General features: G+C 37.4%; 1 protein-coding gene across 4 annotated transcripts in view; it reads left to right on the top strand.

The window, feature by feature from the left end:
• Positions 1-21,355, top strand: part of SCML2 (Scm polycomb group protein like 2) — a 98,826-nt gene that overhangs the window by 38,922 nt on the left and 38,549 nt on the right. For all 4 annotated transcript variants that reach the window (XM_045996332.1, XM_045996331.1, XM_045996333.1 and 1 more), the window contains exon 7: positions 7,869-8,112. In XM_045996332.1, the coding sequence (XP_045852288.1) occupies positions 7,869-8,112 (244 nt within the window). The remainder of the gene's footprint in view (positions 1-7,868; positions 8,113-21,355) is intronic.

Below are 21,355 nucleotides of genomic sequence, written 5' to 3'. Positions count from 1 at the left end.
TTGCTCTCATTTACATTGAACCAATTACCAGTGAAACTGAGCTTTTAAAATGTGTTTAAGGGCCTTTTATTTTTCTGTGAATTACTTGATTATAGCCTTTGCCTGTTTTTCTGTTGGATTTCTGTTCTTACTCATTGATTTGTGGGTGCCCTTTCAGCCAAACTTGAAACTTTGCCAAGAGCCATCTTAAATCACCACTCTTTCTTGACCCTGGCCTCTGAATAGCCATTTAATTAGGAAGGCCCACCCACTTAGCTTCCTAATTATTTTTTTCTTCTCTTTCTAACCGTATCACCACTGCCCCTTGTGCATGCTTTCCTCTTGCCTGAACTGTTCAGCTAGCCTTATAATTGCCTCTAACCTTCACCCTTCCACACAACTGCCAGAAATATCTAATATAGGAGCCTTAACCACATCATTTCTTGCTTAAAACTCTTATTAAAGTTACCAGTTGCACTCAGGATGAAGTGTAAGTTTGTTACCTTTAAGGTGCTGTATGATCTGGATTATGGAGGTCACTCCTTGCTTTGTATTTTATGTTTTAAATTGCTTCTGATAGGGGCGCCTGGGTGGCTCAGTGGGTTAAGCCGCTGCCTTCGGCTCAGGTCATGATCTCAGGGTCCTGGGATCGAGTCCCGCATCGGGCTCTCTGCTCAGCAGGGAGCCTGCTTCCCTCTCTCTCTCTCTCTGCCTGCCTCTCTGCCTTGTTGTGATTTCTCTCTGTCAAATAAATAAATAAAATCTTTAAAAAATAATAAATAAATTGCTTCTGATAGCCTGTCAACACGATGTTCCTTTTTAGAGCTGGCTATCTCTGGTTAGGGCTGAGATTCTAGTTAGGCATTAAATCCTCCAGTGTCTCTTCCCTAATTCTCCCTTTGTATTCTTACACTTCTTTCACGCCTTGTGCATATCTCAATCTTTATAGGAATTGGATTACATTATTATTTTCATTGTCTCTTCCTAGACTGAGAGTTCCTTTTGAACAGTTAACTGTCTTTGTATTCTCAGCGTTTATCATAGGTCCTGGTATGTACTTGTTTGGTAAATGAAGAAAAATGGAGAATATAGGAAGATGAATACATATAAAGGGAGAGAATGGGTTTTGTTTTGGGCATGTCAGCGTACCTCTGGGAAATCTGAGGAGGGATGACTACTAGCAGACTGTTGGAAGTAAAGTGTTTAGAACTTAAAAACAAGGTTTGGCTTGTGTACGTGGATATGGGACTTTTTAGTTTAAATGGTAACGATGGAAGCCTTGAGAATGAATAGGCTAGTCCAGAGAGTATACCTAGGAGAAGAGGGGAGTGTCAAGGTTAGAACCTTGAGAAATACCTACTCAGCTTTATGATGTATGAGTAGCTATATGAGGTACTTACTAAAAGTCAGTTGAGAGGAAAGCTGATTCTTGACTATTTGGTGGATAGAAAGTTTATTGGTTACAATACCAAGAACTAAAGACCAGGTGAAAAGTGTCCTCAGGTAGAGTTAAATCTGTAGTTGTGGGGACAGAATATCGATAGCGTTCATTCCTGATGGCCTCAGTTTACTTTGTGAAATAGGAAACTAACGAAGGCTGGAGGGAAGGATTCATACATAGATTGAATGTCTACTGTGTTCCAGCACTGTGGTAGAGAACTTACTCTCTGGTTGAGAAGAAAGTTAACAAAATAATAAACATATAATGAGGATACATAAAATTTGTCTTAAAGAGAATGATAAATGGAACAGCAGCTATATGAGATGGGGAAAGGAATGGCCTAGAGAAAAGGAATCGCCTAATGTAAAAAATGATAATATTTTGGAGGGTTCAACTAAGGATGAACACTAAATATATGGTACTACATGTAATAAACATGTGGGACTTTACTCCAGTAGTGTTAAGCAACTAAGTACAAATAGGTAAAGTGGTCGGCGATCTTTTTTCGTTTAAAGATTTTATTTATTTATTTATTTATTTATTTACTTACTTACTTAGTTATTTGGAGCATGAGCAGGGGGAGGGGCAGAGGGAGAGGGAGAATGTCAAGCAGACTCCATGCTCAATGTGGAGCCTGATACGGGTCTTCATCTCATGTCTCTGAAATCATGACCTGAACCAAAATCAAGAGTCAGACACTTAACTGACTGAGGCACCCAGGCGTCCCATGGTGATCTTGAATTAAGGTTTAGAGATAATAAAATGACAGTGGGATAAGTTGATTTTGGGTTGACATGATGTTCTGTAACCTGGATGTAGAAAAGTGTTATAGAATGTCAAGAGTGTTTGGTCCCCTTCACTTTATCTCTATCAGTGGTTCTTAACCTGGAAGGGGGGTGATTTGCTCCCCATGAGACATTTGGTAATATCTGGGGACATTTTTGTTCATCACAACTGAGTGTATGTGGGGTGCTACTTGCATCTAGTGGGTAAGAGACCAGGGACACTGCTAAACATCCTACAATGCACAGAGCAGCTGCCACAACAGAATGTTCTAACTCCAAATGGCAATAGTGCCAAGGTTGAAAAACTGATCTGTATTAATTTCTTGGTGATCTCATCTAATTTCTGGCTTTAAATACAGTTTATGTGCAGATGACTTTCAAATCCATATTTCCAGTTCAGACTTTGCTCCCAACTCAGACTTGAATATCCGCTCAACAAGCCCACTTGTCCAACTGAGATGTCCAACAGACATCTCAAACTTCCGCCTGCAGCCTTTCCCATCTCGAGGAGTGGCAACTGTTACTCCAGTTGCTGGGGACAAAAACCTTGGTGATTATTTCTTGCACACACTACATCTAGTCCATAAGGAAATCCAATGGGCCTTACCTTCAAAATATATTGAAAATCCAACTACTTTTTAACATCTCCCTTGCAATCAGCTGGTACAAGTTGCCTTTATCTCTCACCTAGATTACTTCAGTAGCTTCCTCATTGACCTCTTTATTTGTAAGCTTACAGTTTGTAATCAACACAGTAACTAGAATATTCCTTTTAATATATAAATAAAATTATATCACTTCTTTGCTCAAAATTGTCCAGGGGCTCACCATTTTACTCAAAATAAAAGTCAGAGTCCTTATAGTGGCCTCCATGGTTCTACATACGACACCTCATTATCACTCTAACTTTGTTTCCTACTGCTCTCCCACTTGCATATTAAATTGTAGCCACATTCACTTCCTTGTCCTTTGAACATGTGGATATATCTCCTGCTTTAGGGACTTGGCGCTGGCTGTTCTCTCTGCCTGTAGGTAACTGCGTGGTTAATAATCTCCTTTAGGGTTCTGCTCACATGTCGTCTTCTGTATGAGGCTTGTTCCGATTACCCTATTTAAAGTATTTCTTTGTGGGGTGGCTGGGTGGCTCTGTAGGTTAAGCATCTGCCTTTGGCTCAGGTCATGATCCCGGGGTCCTGGGATGGAGCCCCGCATCGGGCTCCCTGCTGAAAAAGGAGTCTGCTTCTCCCTCTCTCTGCCCTCCCCTCAGCTCATGTGCTCCCCCCACCCTCTCTCTCTCTCTCAAATAAATAAAATCCTTAAAAAAAAAAAGTCTGGGGGTGGGGGGGTGGGAGGTTGGGGAACCAGGTGGTGGGTAATAGGGAGGGCACGTACTGCATGGAGCACTGGGTGTGATGCCAAAACAATGAACACTGGTATGCTGTAAATAAACAAATAAAAATAAATAAATTAAAAAAAAGTCTTTCTTTTTAAGATTTGTTTATTTATTATTATTTTAAAAGATCTTATTAGAGAGAGAATGTGTGCCAGAGGGTGGAATGGGGTGGGAAGGGCTGGCAAAGGGAGACTTTAGCAGAACCTGCACTGAGCATGGAGTCCATCACAGGGCTTAATCTCATGATCTAAGTTGAAACCAAGAGTTCACCCCGTTTAACCAACTGCGCCATCCAGGCACCTCGCCCTATTTTATTTTTTATTTATTTATTTTTTTAAAGATTTTATTTATTTATTTGACAGACAGAGATCACAAGTAGGCAGAGAGGCAGGCAGAGAGAGAGAGAGGTGGAAGCAGGCTGTCCGCAGAGCAGAGAACCCGATGCCGGGCTCGATCCCAGAACCCTGGGATCATGACCTGAGCCGAAGGCAGAGGCTTTAACCCACTGAGCCACCCAGGCGCCCTAACTCTCCCTATTTTAAGTTTAACACAACCCCTCCATTACATTTTTCTCCGGATCTCCCTTACTCTGCTTTACTTTGGTTTTTTTTTGCATAGCACTTGTCATTTCTAACTTAGAATAAATATGCTTATGTTATGGCGTTTCTCATCTTTCTCTTCTAGCATGTGAATACCACAAGGGGGAGATTTCTGTTTCTCCGCTTAATGTTTATTAGGAGTCTTCAGTAGTGTTTGACATTAGTAGGCACTTTGTACATGTTTGTGAATAAATAAATGAAGTTTAAAGGACTAAAATTTTTGATGAGATCAAAGAAGTAGTTGATTAAAAAAATAAGGAAGTAGAAGTTAAGAATAGAAGTCTGTGGTCAGAAGTAGACTCTGGGGATACAGCCATAAACAAAACAGTAAAAGAGCTCCTGTCCTTATGGAGCTTGCTTTCTAGCTGGGGAAATTAATAATAAACCATGCAAAGTAAATAAAGTCTATATTATGTTTGATGGTTGTACCTGCTAAGGAAAAGGGAGGGTGACATTTTAGATAGGTTGGCCAGGAAGGTCTTGCTGAGAAGATGCCATTGGAAGGAAGATCTGAAGAAAGGGAGAGAAGGAACCATGAGGTTACAAGGTTTAAGAATATTGTGGCAAAGGGGTAATGCAGATGATGCTCACACTAGCTTCAGAGTCTGTGGGATATGAGAAGAAATAGCCTTTAAGGAGAACCGTATTGTATGTAGGTAGGCAAGGAAGGGTTAAAAGAGCATTCTTTACTACCTTCTAAGAAAGAATAATTTTTTTCTCACAGTGAAAAGAATGAGCCCTTGTTTTTTTTAAGCTCTTGCTTTTGCAAATTATAGATATATATATCAAAAAGTTTGTTTATTTATTTATTTATTTATTTATTTATTTATTTATCTGTCTATCTGAGAGAGAACGAGAGAGGAGAGAGGTCAGCAGGAGAAGCAGACTCCCTGCCAAGCAGGGAGCCAGATGGATGTGGGACTCGATCCCAGGACTCTAGGATCATAACCTGAGCATAAGGCAGTTGCTTAACCAACTGAGTCACCGAGGCGCCCCCACCCCAATTTTTTTTTAAGTAAGCTCTCTGCTCAACGTTGGGCTTGAACTCAGGACCCCAAGACCAGGATTTGCATTTTCTACTGACTGAGCAAGCCAGGAACCCCTACGAATTATATCTTTGTGTTTAGGAAGTCATTGAAGAACTGATGATGACAAACCATATTTTTTAAAAACATTTTTAAAAGCAACTTTATATCATTACCTTTTGTGGACAGCAGAGGGAACCATTTTGCCAGTTATCTAAATCTGGAGGTAGCTTGTTTTGAGATAAAACCCTTTCATTTATGAAAAAGGAGCAGTTCCTTTGATTTTTTAAAAATCAATATTGGTTTTCTTCCGGAGCTCTGTTAATATTTGTTTGTATGGCTATACTGATGTAAGTAACTTTGATAGAGTATTCATGAAGTTTAGAAGAATTAATAAATAATATGAAAATCTTAGAGAATAAATTGCATTTTGTCCATAATCATTTCTGGTTTGTTTGTTTTTTTTTAACCTGTCAGCTAATAGTGGCATTGATTACATACTGTTGCATTTGGGTTATCTTTTTAGATTATAGCTTGAATCTTAAAATTCTCTTTCCTTCTCATTCCTGTCTTAATTCTGTTTTGTAGCAGAAAAATGTATATTGCCATTTGAATTTAGTTCACTTTGCCACAGAAAGTCTTATTCTTATTTGGTTATCTGATAGTGGAAAGCCCTAGGAACCTTATGTGTGCCTTGGATATTTCCTCCATTCTGTGCACGTACAGCATGAGTTTATCAATTGCCAAAGTTATCTTTTGTTAAATCCACCTCCCTTTTTTCTTTCCTTATGTAGTAACCGTTAGTTAACCTTTAGCCCCTTCATGAAGTGGCAGTAATTCTGCTTCTTACTTACCAGCTACTTATTTATCAAATAACTTTGATCTTTGATCAAGCTGACTTTTGCCCTGCTGACTTTTGGGTGTTTTTTAAGAATCAAATCAAGATTATGTAATTAAAGGGCTTTGAAGACTTATAATTAAGGAACTTTAAGAGTTCAAGGGTATAAAGGGTATCACTGGAAAAGTACAGGACAATGAGATCGGTTTAAAGGGGACATTTAAAAAGGGAATCAACCTACCAGATATATTTTTAAATTTTATCTTAGTGAAAGAATTAGTTGAAAGCTTGTTTACTGTTCTTCAGGTGATTACTTGGTTAATTAATTTTTTTAGAGAAAAGATCTTGCTGTTGAGTACTCTGTTGGAAATAATATGAATAAGATATATCTTCTTTTGAGAATCCCTTAGTCTCAGAGGAGTAAACACATTTCAAGAGTAGTTTTGCAATTGAAGGCAAGTGCACCTCCATTGAGGGGCTTGTAGGAGTGGGCAGGAACTGGCCAGGGAAGCCTTAAAGAGACCAGGGTACCTGGGCTTTGAAGTGGATCAGTTGGAGTTGTCCAAGCAGGTGATGTGGTGGGATGTTCCAAGGAGTTGTCTGCTTCGTTTAAAATCTAGCTCTGATACTTCTGGTATATTCGTAGGCAATTGTGCATCAGTTTTATCATCTATAAAATGGGGATAATAATTGCATTGACTTTATAGGGTTGTTGTGAGAATTAAATATATGAAAAACATTTAGAACAGTGCCTGGCATATACTAAATGATCGAAGGTTGACTTTTAATGTCGTTATCCTAGGGATCTAAGGGATAGAATTGGCAGGTCTTGGTCTTTGAATGTGTTAGGGAATAGGATGTGTCTAACACAGTGGTTCTCAGCCTTGGATGCACATTAGGGTCACCTGGGTAATTAAAATGTGCTGATGTCTGGGCCCCACTCCAGACCAATTCAATCAATATCCTGGGGGTTTGGCCCCAAGTGATTTTGTGTTTAGTTGGGCTGACAACCCCTGGTCTAGAACTATTTCCAGTCTTTTGGCTTGGGTGACTAGGTTGATGATGGTGCTATTTACTAGAATAAAAAGCAAATTAAAAGGTGTTGCTTTTAACATAGCACTTAGGTTTTCTAAGAATCAGGTTAGCATTTGCATGCTTTAAATTTTTGTAACTAAAGTATGCTTTTTAAATATTGGTTTCTGGATTGGATATCATAAATGACCCCAGACTATATGACTTGCATGTTCTTGTGTCTGCATTTTATACTTGGAGGTGGTTTCTTTCTTTCTTTCTTCTTTTTTTTTTTTAAAAGATATTATCTGCTGCTGTTTATTCTCCTTGGACTTAGCAGCTTTCAACATACCCTATAATTTATACATTTATTAGGTTTGTTTGAGTCCCTCTTTCTATGTTTCTTGTTGGTTGCTTGTCTCTTTTTCCCCTACCCGCACCCCAGCCACTACCACCACCACCACTAGAAGGTAAGCTCCACCAGAGCAGGGATCTTTGTTGTTTTTTTGTTCACTAACGAATCCTCAATTTCTGCTATATACTATATAACACATATTTCTTAGATGACTGAATGAATTACTATCAGTCTGGTTTTGTTTCCTTCCAGGTTCTCGGCTCTGCTCCAGAGTAAGTGACATGTAGAGCAGAGTTTCAGAGAGATCTCTGAGAACAGTTTTCTTCCTGTATTTAATTGCTAAACATGGAGTTTAATTTTTGATTGCTAAAAGTTGTGACATACAGTTGAGCAGATGCTTATTACATCTTAACAAAAAACTTTTTTTTAAATGTTTTGGTAGGAACCACCAAAGCCACCTCTAAATAATTTTAAAGTGGGAATGAAACTCGAAGCTATAGACAAAAAGAACCCTTATCTGATCTGCCCTGCAACTATTGGAGATGTTAGAGGAGATGAAGTTTATATCACATTTGATGGCTGGAGTGGAGCTTTTGATTATTGGTGCAAGTACGATTGTCGAGATATTTTCCCAGTTGGGTGGTGTCGCCTGACAGGAGATGTATTACAACCACCAGGAACTCATGGTAAGATAATAAGTGACTACATACTCTTACTTTATTAAATTTAGTTCTAACTGCTTTTGGCATTGAGGTTAGGACTTTTGCTCAGCTGGAGCAGCAGACAGAACGGGAAGGGCACTGCTTAGGCTAGAGAACTGGACGTAGAAGATGGGAAACGATTAGAATTTTTGAGATCCAACTCAGCATTATAATCTGAATTAATAGTCCACACTGGAGAATATGGGCAATCTACAAGTCACACTTGGGCCGTTGAAGCCTTGCTACTGTAAGCATTTTGGGGTGCTTAGCTATCTTTATAGTTGATATTCAATTTAAAATTACACATAGTATTCCACTGTTTATACCTTAATGGTAGTTTTAAAGGGTAAGGCATAACAACTGTTATATACGTATTTTGCACAATTTTGGTCAGTGTTCTCACGTTAAACTGATACTTTGATAGTCTTAAGTAAAATCTACCTGTCTGCATGTGAAAATTTTATTTATTTATTTATTTATAAAAAAGATTATTTGAGAGAAAGAGAGAGAAAATGTGTGAGTGAGTTGGGGGAGGGGCAGAGGGAGAGACTCTCAAGCAGACTCTCCACTGAGCACCGAGCCCAGCATGAGACTCGATCTCATGACTCCGAGATCATGACCTGAGCTGAAGTAAAGAGTCAGACATTTAACGGACTGAGCCACCCAGGTGCCTATGTCACTGAAAATTTTAGACTATGGAAGATTAACATGTTGTTATAGTAGGTTGTTTATCAGTTGTAATGCTGTGCTTCTTCCTAAATTGAATTCTATGATCACCTAGATATTTTCTTTCAGAAAAAAATCATCAAATATTGAGGTTCCTTAGGGACTTTACCAAAAGCTTAGACATGCCTAACCTGGTCTTCTGTGATGGAATAAGTGCTGAGATATTAGTGGGATCTAAGCATAGAACCTAATCATTGGCTTAAGTTAAAGATAAACTTACTAGTAGAATCAAATGTAAACATACTTAAAATTTATCCAACTAAAATTTATTTACACCGGAACAAAAGGTGAGTGTAGAAAATGTGTAAGTAATGTGTGTAGCATGAGAGCAGTGGCTAGATAAAAGCATATAGTCATATTCTTGTAACTGCTGTTAGACTCTTTTTGGATTTGGGACTTTGACACATCCCATTATATTGCAATACTACATATGATGTTGTCCTTCTTTTCAGGGACCTATTTTACCAGTTCCCTGCTGCCATAATTCTAGGAAGTAGATATTGACTGATTTTTGTAAAATTTAATATGTTCCAGATCTTATGTATGTATGATACTAAGGCAGTCTCTGCCCTCAAAGAGTTTACCTTCTAGTCAAAGAAGGATACATGGAAGAGTAGACTTTAAAAAAATATGTATATATACAGAACTAGCAATGCAAAAATACAGATGTGTGCTAGATACGAAAGTGGCCCAAAGACATCCAGTTTTTTTGGGAAAAGTGGTTGGGTAAAGGAATGCTTAACAGAAAGACACATGATATGAGTATTAAGAAAGGAGGAGTTTGCTAGGCAGAATAGAGATACAGGTAGGGTGGACACATCACAAAGGTATAAAATCACAGTTTACTCTGAAAATGAGGTAGTTCAGTTTGGAACATGGTGACTTTGGAATGCATGGCCAAGAATTCTGTTGTCTTCGATTATCTGGTCTCCCTCTTTCTTTCTTTCATTCTTTTTTTTTTTTTTTTAAAGATTTTATTTATTTATTTATTTGACAGAGAGAGAGAGAGATCACAAGTAGGCAGAGAGTCAGGAAGAGAGAGTGGGGGGATGCAGGCTCCCTGCTGAGCAGAGAGCCCGATGTGGGGCTCGATCCCAGGACCCTGAGATCATGACCTGAGCCGAAGGCAGAGGCTTAATCCACTGAGCCACCCAGGCGCCCCTGATCTCCCTTTTTTCTTAGTAACACAGTTTAGCTCTCTAACATGAAAACTACTTTTACAGCCTCCCTAGCAGTTATATATATATGGCCATGAGAATAAGTCCTGGCCAGTGGGATAAAAGTAGAGCTAGTATGTTCTACTTATAGGAAGTATATTAGAGATGAATGTACCCTTCTGTCTTCTTTCTGCATCTGTTCTGCTGCTAGTTATATGCTTGTTTTGGCTGGAGTTCCATCCTGAACCATGAAATGGGGACCATCTTCTAGTCATAGTGGAGTGGAAAGCAGAAAGGAGCCAAAATTCCTGAGACTTTTTGTGGAGCAGAATTTTCATACTGGCCTGTTCCAGACTGTTATTGAGAGAAATAAACTTCTGTGTTCTATGAGTAAACCACTATTCTTTTAGGTTTTTCTGTTACTGTTGGCTGAACTTAATCTTAACAAATTCAGGGTAACTTAGGATACCAGGTGAACATGTCTGTTGGATAGCTGCACATACAGGTATGGAGTCCAAAAGAGATAGGTCTTAATTGACAAAGCAGGTTTGAGAGCCATCATGCTCATTCAAATAAATATTCTTTGTGTCAGGTAGGATTATAGGTGCTGTCTGGGGCAGGGGCCGATGGTAGACAGCTTACACATCCAACTGATAGCAGTAAGTGGGGTAAGTTTTGGGTGTGGCTTTAATTGTGCATGTGTAATAGAAGTAGAAAAGGACCAAGGACAGAACCCTGTGGGTGAATAATAAAACAATTTTCACACTTGAATCACTTTGGTGGGGTGGGAGGGGGAACTTATTCAAAGGCTGATGCCATAGAACTCATACCCAGGGATTCTGAATCAGTAGGTCTGGAGTGGGGCTCGGGTGTTTCCTCTGCACATGGTTTGAGGCCCAGACTTTGAGAAACACAAAAATAAGGGATGACTAGAAGATAGAAATCAATTCAGGACACTGAGAAAAAGTATATATAAATGTAAGAGAGTTAATAGGTTGGTTTCCCTAACAACAGGAGATGAGAGATTTTAAGAGGTATTCAACACTGTGAAGTACAGCGTAAACATCAAGAGGAAAGGAGAGCTCATTAGTGGCCTTAAGGAAAAGCATGGTTACTAGACTACTTTGAAAAGCCAGATTTAGAGAGCTGAGTAAATAGATGCAGAGCACTTTTTGAAAAATGTGGTTTCGTGGATACTTTCTGAGATCTGCCTCCTTTGTCCTTTATCCCACTAGGCATTTCACCAGTTAAAGTGAAATTTAGAAAATTTACTTCAATTTATATCCCTTTACCCTCCCTCATTCATAATAAAATTTTATTTACATTCATTGAGAATGAATTAATTAGTGTTACAATTTTTGTTCAACTGTTAAACATAATTAGAAAATTCAGGAGAAGTAAAGTAGTATATTTACCTATATTTTTGCCATTTCAGTTCTTTCTTCCTTATTTTCAGATTCCTTTTTTTTTTTTATCATTTCCTTTCTGTTTCAGAGAACTTTTAGTCATTCTTCTATGGTAGGTCATCTGGCAACAAATTCTTAGTTTTCCATCATTCAAGAATGTCTTTATTTCCCCTTCATTCTTGAAGGATAGTTGCTGGATATAGAAGAATTCTGTGTTGAAAGTTCTTTCCTTTCTTTCTTTTTTTAAAAAATTATTTATTTATTTGTCAGGGAGAGAGAGAGAACACAAGCAGGCAGGGTGGCAGGCAGGGGTAGAGAGAGAAGCAGGCTCCCCACTGAGCAAGGAGCCCAATGCGGGACTAGATCCCAGAACCCTGGGATCAGGACCTGAGCTGAAGGCAGCAGCTTAACCAACTGAGCCACCCAGGTGTCCTGAAAGTTCTTTTCTTTAAGCCCTTGAAAAATGGAGTGTAACTTCCTTCTGGCTTCCGGGGTTTCTGCTGAGAGGTTTGGTGGTACTCGAATTGTTTTTCCTTTGTAGGTTCCATTATGATTATAAGTTTGTTTTTGTACTAGTTCTTTTAGTGTTTACTTTATGCTTTATCTATTTTTGTGTCTACATTATCAGGTATGTACAAATTTTGAACTGCTGTAGTGTCCTGGTCATTTGAACCTTCTGTAGTAACCCTCTTTTTTTTTTTTTTTTTTTTTTTTTAAAGATTTTATCTATTTATTTGACAGAGAGAGATCACAAGTAGGCAGAGGCAGGCAGAGAGAGAGGAGGAAGCAGGCTCCCCGCGGAGCAGAGAGCCCGATGTGGGGCTCGATCCCACGACCCTGAGATCATGACCTGAGCCGAAGGCAGCGGCTTAAACCACTGAGCCACCCAGGCGCCCTGTAGTAACCCTCTTTATGGTGACTTTTTTTTTTTAACCTTAGAATCTGCTTTATCTTATATTAATGTAGCTATACCAGCTTTTGTTTGGTTGGTGTTCTTGGTCTCTCTGTTTCTAATGTTCAGCATTTATCTAGTCTTATCTAAAAAGATTCATTTCTTGTAAATAGTTGGATTTTGATTTTTTGGCTAGTCAGCCACTCTCTCTTTTAACTGGAGCTTTTAAACTACTTATATTTATTGTGATTACAGACATATTTGGTTTTCAGTATGCCACTTTATTTTGAGGCTTTTATTTGTCCTGCCTTTTCTATGTTTTATTTTCCTTTCTTGTCCTTTTTGGGTTATTTTTTCTTATTTCATTTTCTCCTCTTCTTGTTTGGAAGTTATACGTTATATTTTCTGTTCTTTTAATACTCTAAAGATTTTAACATGCTGGGGCGCCTGGGTGGCTCAGTGGGTTAAGCCTCTGCCTTCGGCTCAGGTCATGATCTCAGGGTCCTGGGATCGAGCCCCGCATTGGGCTTTCTGCTCAACAAGGAGCCTGCTTCTACTTCTCCCTCTTCCTGCCTCTCTGCCTACTTGTGATCTCTCTCTCTGTGTCAAATAAATAAATAAAATCTTTTAAAAAGAAAAAGTCCACAAAAAATATTTTAACTTTTTTAGCTTTTAACTTTTAACTTAGCTTTCTTGACTTAATGGAATTCTGTAATTCTGTAATTGATCAATGTCTTTATTCTGTACTAAGATAATAAAAGGAAATTAGAACACTGTACCTATTTATCCCCTTCACGTTCATGTTGTTATTGTTGTATATTTTATTTTATTTTATTTATTTACTTTGAAGTGTGGAAGGGGGAGTGGGAGAGAGAGAATCTTAAGTAGGCTCCATGCCCAATGCAGAGCCCAACGCAGGGCTCAATCTTACCTGAGATCATGACCTGAGCCAAAAATCAAGAGTTGGACACCCAACCATCTAAGCCACACAGGCACTCCACTGTTGTATATTTTAATTAATTATATAGGAAACCTATTAACTATTATTATTGTTCATATAGTCAGTATTTGTTCAGATTTACAACATAGTCAACATATTCTTCCCTATTTATTCCTTCTGAGCATCTCAACCCTTTCATCTGGGATTAATTCTCTTCTCTCTGGGATAGATCCTTCAGATTTTTCTTTAGTGGGTGGTCTGCTAGTGGCATGCCCTTTCAGTTTACATTCATCTGAATATGTCATTATTTCCACTCCTCCCTTGAAAGACATTTTCTCTGGGTGTGGAGTTCTAGATTGAAAGGCATTTTCTTTCAGTACATTGAAGATATTGTTCTTTTACCTTTTCGTTTCCATTGCTATTGAGAATTCAACTATCAGTCTAATTATTTTTCCTGTGACTCATCTGTCATTTTTTTTTCTCTAGCTACTTTGATATTTTCACATCATCTTTGGTGTTTTTCAGTTTTACTCTGATACTTCTAGGTGTAAGTTTTGTTGAATCTTGATATCTTGGCAGAACCACATATATACAAATGATGATTTGTTTATTTTTATGTGTGAAAAACTTTAAATGTTTTATATTACACTTTAACTATTTTATCATCATTAAGAATTTCAAACAGCACAAATAATTTGACATTTTAAAGTATTTCTCATGACTGCTTTATGAATACAAATAATACAAACTATGTGAAAGTAGAATTTGGAAGCGTTAGAGTAGAAACAAAGATGTGCTTACTATTGCCACATTCTGTTTTGTAAAGATTCACAGAAGTCCTCAGAAGAATCTTGGGATTCTGGGAAAAGTATGGTTAAAGATTGTTAGTTGATACTCACCCAAAGATATTTCATAAATGATTCATTTTTATTTTTTTCCAAGCATTGCTTATTCATTACATTCATTACATAGATTAATAGGGTTACTGCTGTTCTTACTATACAAGGTGAAATATTCTTTGAGTAGAGAAAACATTTACTTTGGCCAATAATTATTCAGTAAGTGATAGCTATAATATAAAAATATTATTTCTTAGATGTAATGTGATATATTCTAAAATCATATTACTTTAAAATTATTTTCATTATTTTAGTATAACAGTTTTTCTCTAATAGAAAAACAGTAATAAATGCTCAAAGTGAAAAATTGAGGAAAGCATGCAGAGATAACTATGACAAATATTTTGATCTGTATTTGGCTTCGTACTTTTTTTTCTTCTTTTTGTCTTATACGTATAGCTTTAGAACACACATGGCCAAGTCAATAGAGAAATGTTGAAATGAGTTGTGGAATAGTTATTCTTTTTTTTTTTTTTAAGATTTTATTTATTTGACAGACAGAGATCACAAGTAGGCAGAGAGGCAGGCAGAGAGAGGGGAAAGTAGGCTCCCGCCAAGCAGAGAGCCTGATGTAGGGCTCCATCCCAGGACCCTGGGATCATGACGTGAGCCAAAGGCAGAGGCTCAACCCGCTGAGCCACCCAGGCTCCCCCGGTATAGTTATTCTTTAGAATAATATAGAACCATTTAGAAGAATGAGAGGATTCCTGTTTACTAAGAACGCTTTCCAAGATGTGTTAAGTGAAAAAAGCAACCCCTCAAAATACATACAATGTAATACCATTAAGTCAAAACAAATATGTATTTCTATATGTAACTGTAGATATATGTATATTCATAAATAGAGAAGATCCGAAAGGCTATATATCAAATCAGTAGTAGCATTTATATCTGGAAAGGGGTGTTGAGTGGTAAATGGAACTTTCGCTTTTACCTGTGGCTTCTTTAAAAAAATTTTTAAATTTTTAGTTAATTTATTTTTTAAAGATTTTATTATTTATTTATTTGCCAGAGAGAGAGAGAGAGAGAGAGAGAGAGACAAAGAGAAAGCAAGCACAAGCAGGGGAGCGGCCGGCAGAGGGAGAAGCAGGCTCCTCAATGAGCAAGGAGCCTGATGTGGGACTTGATCCCAGGACTCTGGGATCATGACTTGAGCCAAAGCAGGTGCTTAATGACCGAACCACCCTGGCATCCCTGTGGCCTTTTTTTTTTTAAAAACAAGAATATGCTGTAGGTTACATTTGTACTTTAAAATAATTACTTTTATTTTGAAAATGGATTATTCTGCATATTCTGGTTTTTTACCTACTTTTTCATGATACAATGTGATTGTGTTCCCATGTAAAATATATCCCTACAAAATTATATTTCTGTGTTGTATTACATCATATGGGTGTACCATAACTTAGCCAAACTTATATTTTGTTTGACATAGATGATATGTTGAATATATCTGTGCAGATCTCTGTTTCCATTGAATAAGTTTGCTGGGTTAGGGGATATGTTTGTTAGGTTGACAAATACCCATTTCCATTCCTCTTAGAGGTGTGTGAAAGTGGTTTTTTCTTTCTCTGGTCATCTTTGGGCATTATCTTATTATTGTTGCTAATTAAAAAAATGTTTTTAAGGGATGCCTGCGTGGCTCAGTTGGTTAAGCATCTGTCTTTGGCTCAGGTCCTGATCCCAGGGTCCTGGGATAGAGTCTGCATTGGGCTCTTTGCTCTCTGGGGAGCCTGATTCTCTCTCTGCCTGCTGCTCCCCCTGCTTATGTGTGCTCTTTCTCTCTCTCTGACAAATAAAATTTTTAAAAAAAATGTTTTTAAATTTTTCATTTCTTAAATTGTTAGGTTTGATCTTTTTTTTTTCATGTACCTTGGCCATTAGTATCCCTTTATAATATTCCTGTGAATTACATTTCCCCCTTTTTTCTTATTGTTTCCTTTCTTGTTGATTTGTTTTGAGTGCTTCATTTATTGCACATAGCAATAAATGTCAAAAAGTAAAAAAAAATAAAAAGTTAATCATTTGCTTTTTTTCAAATTACAGTATAGTTAACATAAAGTGTTATATTGGTCTTAGGTATATAATATAGTGATCTAACAAATCTGTACATTATTCAGTGCTTATCATGATAGGTGTATTCTTTTCTAATTTATTTTTTTATTTTAAAGATTTTATTTGTTTGAGAGAAACAGAGCATGAGGGGGGAGGAGCAGAGGGAGAGGGACAAACTGACTTCCCACTGAGTGAGGAGCCTGATGCAGGACTTGATCCCAGGACCCTGAGGTCATGATCTGAGCCGAAATTAGATGCTTAACTGACTGAGCCACCCAGGCATCCCTATGATAAGTGTACTCTTAATCCCCTTCACCTATTTCACACATCCCCTCTGGTACCCATCAGTTTGTTTTCTATAGTTAAGAGTCTGTTTTTTGGTTTGTCTCTCCTTTGCTCATTTGTTTTATTCCTTAAATCCACATATGAGTGAATCATATGGTATTTGTCTTTCTCTGACTTATTTCACTTAGCATTATACTCTCTAGCTCCATCCATATTGTTGCAAATGGCAGGATTTCATTCTTTTTTATGGCTGAATAATATCCCTCTGTGTGTATGTGTTTGTGAGTGTGTGTGTACACCACATCTTTATCCTGTGGATACCTGGGCTGCTTCCGTAATCTGGCTATTGAATAAATAATGCTGCAATAAACCCAAGGTGCATATATCCTTTTGAGTTATTGTTTTTGTATTTTGGGGGCAGGTACTCAGTAGTACAGGTTACTAGATCATAGGGTGGTCCAATTTTTAACTCTTTGAGGAGCCTCCATACTGTCTTCCAGAGTGTCTGGCTACACCAGCTTGCATTCCCACCAAAAGTACACAGCAGTTCCTTTTTCTCCACCCTTACCAACACTTATTGTCTCTTGTGTTTTTGATCTTAGCCATTCTGACAGGTGTGTTGGTGGTATCTCATTGTGGTTTTGATTTGCATTTCTCTGATGATGAGTGATGCTGAGCATCTTTTCATGTGTCTGTTGGCCATCTGTATGTCTTCTTTGGAGAAATGCCTGTTCATATCTTCTGCCCATTTTTTAATTGGGTTATTTGTCTTTTGGAGTGTTGAGTTGTATCAATTCTTTATTTATTTTGGATACTAACCCTATATTGGATATGCCATTTGCAAACACCTTCCATTCTGTAGGTTGTCTTTTAGTTTTGTTGATTGTTTCCTTTGCTATGTAGAAGCTTTTTATTTTGATGTAATCCCAGTATTTTTTTTTTTTACTTTTATCTCCCTTGTCTCATGAGAAATATCTAGAAAGATGTTGCTAAAGTTAATGTCAGAGAAATTACTGCCCGTGCTCTCCTCTAGGATTTTTATGGTGTCAGGTCTCACATTTAGGTCTTTAGTGCATTTTGGTTTTACTTTTGTGTATAGTGTGTAGTGTCATAAAGTAAAAATTTTTTTCTCAGTCATTTGCTTTTTAATGTTATTTATGGTCTTTAAAAATGTGCAGAAATATTAATTTTATTGACTTGAATATTAAATAATATAAGGGTCTAAAATAAGGTTCTTTTATTTATTTATTTATTTATTTGACAGAGAGAGAGATCACAAGTAGGCAGAGAGGCAGGCAGAGAGAGAGGAGGAAGCAGGCTCCCCGCAGAGCAGAGAGCCCGATGCGGGGCTCGATCCCAGGACCCTGAGATCATGACCTGAGCCGAAGGCAGCGGCTTAATCCACTGAGCCATCCAGGCGCCCCTAAAATAAGGTTCTTAACTAAATTTCAAAAGGCACACAAATAGTGTTTAATGAATTGAATTTCATAAATTTTTAAAAATCTGTATTGTTTTTGTCCATTTTGAATATTTCTTTTTTTTTTTTCATTTTGAATATTTCTTAAACACACTGGAAATGTTTGGTTTTCAATGTTTATATAACTGCTTTTCCAGCATTTTTTACGGATATAACACTTAAAGCTTTTTCAAATACTTAATGACTAAAGATAATTCACTTGCATAGCTCCTTAAAGAAATGTAATGAGGCATCCATGAATGCCACTTGATTTGACTTTACATTAAAAAACTACTTATTAAAGCTTGACTGGCTTTTTTTTTTTTTTTTCAAGAATAGTAGTAAAGTTTAATATACTTTAAAACGTAGGCTGTCAATTTTTTTTTTCTCCCTGTGTTAACACTTCTATAATCAGAAACAACCAAGTTCTTTTCATGCTTATCATTGGTAGAAAAATTCACTGGGAAACTTACCTTGGGTAGAAAATTCAGCAAGCTATGTGTCTTTTTTTCCTCTTGTTTATTTAGGTTTTCCTTTCTTGGACCTTGTTATGACCCTACAATCTTTCAAAGCCCCTCACCTCTGGTTGGTGCTGTCACTGCTCATCAGATTTATTCTGGAGAGCTGTACAGGGAATCTGGTGAGAAAGAGGAAAGAAGTATGTGTGCTACTATGTCCTTGACAACTTAAAGAAGGCTGAGTCAAGTAAATTAAAACAAGGCCCATTGTAGACTTTTTTCTTCTTGAAGAATTTATCTGATCTTGCTGTTTTCTGTTTCAACTTGTTCCCTACCTCCTTTGTATTTTATATCTTTGTTCTCTCTGAAAAAATGATAGAAATTTAAGAATGCTCTGTAAGCTCTTGATTTTTTCTCACATTGCCCTTGTTTTGTCTTTGGCACATATAGTTACAGGATTTATAGCCAGTCACCTCATTAAAGTCCACATATTAAATACATGAAAGAGCAATACCTGGAATCCAGCAACTTAGAATCAGAACTGGAATTACCATTATTTTAAAGGCAATATGTGGGTTTTAAAAAAATTTAATATTTAAATTTTTCCTTTATTTGGGAAAGCTTCTAGACAAATAGATTACTATTTTGTTTCTATAATTTTATTTATAAACACAAGAAATATAGATTTCTAGTCTTGAAAAATTAGAAATACTCAGAAGCAGAGGATTCTTTTTTTTTTTTTTTTTTTAAGATTTTATTTATTTAAGAGAGCACGCGGGGGTGGGAGTGAGTGTGGGGAACCAGAGGGAGAGGGAGAAGCCTGCTCCCTACAAACCCCCTATGGAGCTTGAACCCCCCCTTTGGAGCTCTGAGATCATGACCTGAGCCAAAGGCAGATGCTTAACTGACTGAGCCATCGAGGCGCTCCCAGAAGCAGAGGATTCTTAGAAAAATTTGCCCTAATATTAACTTTTTTCTCATATTGTGGGATATTCAAAGTTGTTGTTTCAGGCGTCTGGGTGACTCGGTGGGTTAAGCCTCTGCCTTCGGCTCAGGTCATGATCTCAGGGTCCTGGGATCGAGGCCTGCATGGGACTCTCTGCTCCGTGGGGAGTCAGCTTCCCCCTCTGTTTCTGCCTCTCTGCCTACTTGTGATCTCTCTGTGTCAAATAAATAAATAAAATCTTAAAAAAAAAATGTTGTTTTTTCATAAATTGCTACGTTGTAAACCATTCTACTTGGCTTTAGAGGTACTTAAATACTTTTTAAAGTTAACTATGTAAATTGAAGTTACATAATTCCTAAAACATTAATGAATTAGTTTTATTTAACTTAGCTTCAGATTTATGCATCACTGATTATAAATTAATGAGCTACATTGGTGCGAAGTGTCATCTTGTAGCCTAATTTTTTAAGCAATTGTGACCACACAGACCAGGAAGGAGGGCAGCAATCTTCCAGATGCTTTGAGTATAAAGTTGCAGGATCCCAAGGGTTTAGAGGAATTCCTCTGGTCCAAAAGGAACTGTGGAGGAGGGGAAAACCTAGAATCAAGAAGCATTCCTGTCTAGTGGTACTATAGCCTGTCGGTGACTATCTTAACTCATTTCTTGATAAAATCCTTCAACTACTGGGTTTCCTGCCCCCCATCTCTCAAAGAAAAAGCTTTAATTTCTAGGTGGAACTCAGAGGTAACATGGCATTTCTTTCACAATTTTGTAAAACATTTTAGATGATGTTTGATAAAACTGGCATATTAGATTTTCTTTGTTGGTAATTCAGACAAAATTTGTGTGAATAGGAACTTTCTTCTGAAGATTCAAGTGAAATGTTTCGAACAGATTTTTAAATGTGATTATCTTGGGCATTGTTAGCTGCTGTTTTGAATGCGGGTTTATTTTGTGGTGTTTGTATGTGTGTGTGTGTGGTGTATATATGGTTTAGGGTTTTGTTTTTTTTTTTTTAAAGATTTTATTTATTTACTTGACAGAGAGATCACAAGTAGGCAGAGAGGCAGGCAGAGAGAGAGGAGGAAGCAGGCTCCCCGCGGAGCAGAGAGCCCCATGCGGGGCTCGATCCCAGGACCCTGAGATCACGACCTGAGCGGAAGGCAGCGGCTTAATCCACTGAGCCACCCAGGCGCCCCAGGTTTTTTGATTAAAATTTTAGGGGTGTGGGTTTTAAAATCTAAACTTTAGATCTTTTTAAAAATTGAAACTTGTCATTTTATATGGTGGCCGTATTTCGTAAAGTCCTTCCTATGGAGCATTTTCCTATCGAACCATTTCAAAGTTAGTCTTTTGAGAAGCATTTCAAAGCTTCCATTGAACAAACAAGTGCTGTATTCCCCACCCCCACCTCATTCTCATTTTCTTTTAAGAAACAAAAGAAATTATAGCTGTTTTTGCTTTTTGTGCAGATGTGCATAGAGTTGTATGTGGTTTCTGTAACCTGGGCTTCACCTTTCTCTAAGTTTTAAAATTAAGATTTTATAGTTTTTAAGACATATCTTTATCAACTTTTCCTCTCTTTTTATAGGATTGTGTATATTTAGTAAAAACCACATAAAGCTGCATTTTTCCTTTATGTTATAGTGGGTCAAAAGTAACAAGAGATACAAATAATTAAGGCTGTAAAAAGTTCAAGGTATGTCAGTCCCACTGGCTTCTGAATGAACAGTTAAGCATTTGTTTAGATTTTTGCCCTTAAAGTAGCTTATGGTAAAATACAGACTAATATACTTAGTTTATTTAGTATTCTTCTTGTTTGGTATAAATGAAATAGAAATGCTATCAACCCAAATTACTTACTCAAAAGCCATGAAATTTAAAACAGCTGATATTTTCTTTTTGGTACTAACAGCTTGGAACAAATGTTTTGCTTGTGCAAATGAGATGGCTATTGTGATGCAAAAAAGTATCTTGGAGAAAAAGAAACCCAGCAATTGTCCTTTC

Source organism: Meles meles, chromosome X, assembly GCF_922984935.1.
Source record: "Meles meles chromosome X, mMelMel3.1 paternal haplotype, whole genome shotgun sequence".
NCBI classification, from domain to species: Eukaryota; Metazoa; Chordata; class Mammalia; order Carnivora; family Mustelidae; genus Meles; species Meles meles.
This window is presented reverse-complemented; position numbering and strand designations above follow the sequence as displayed.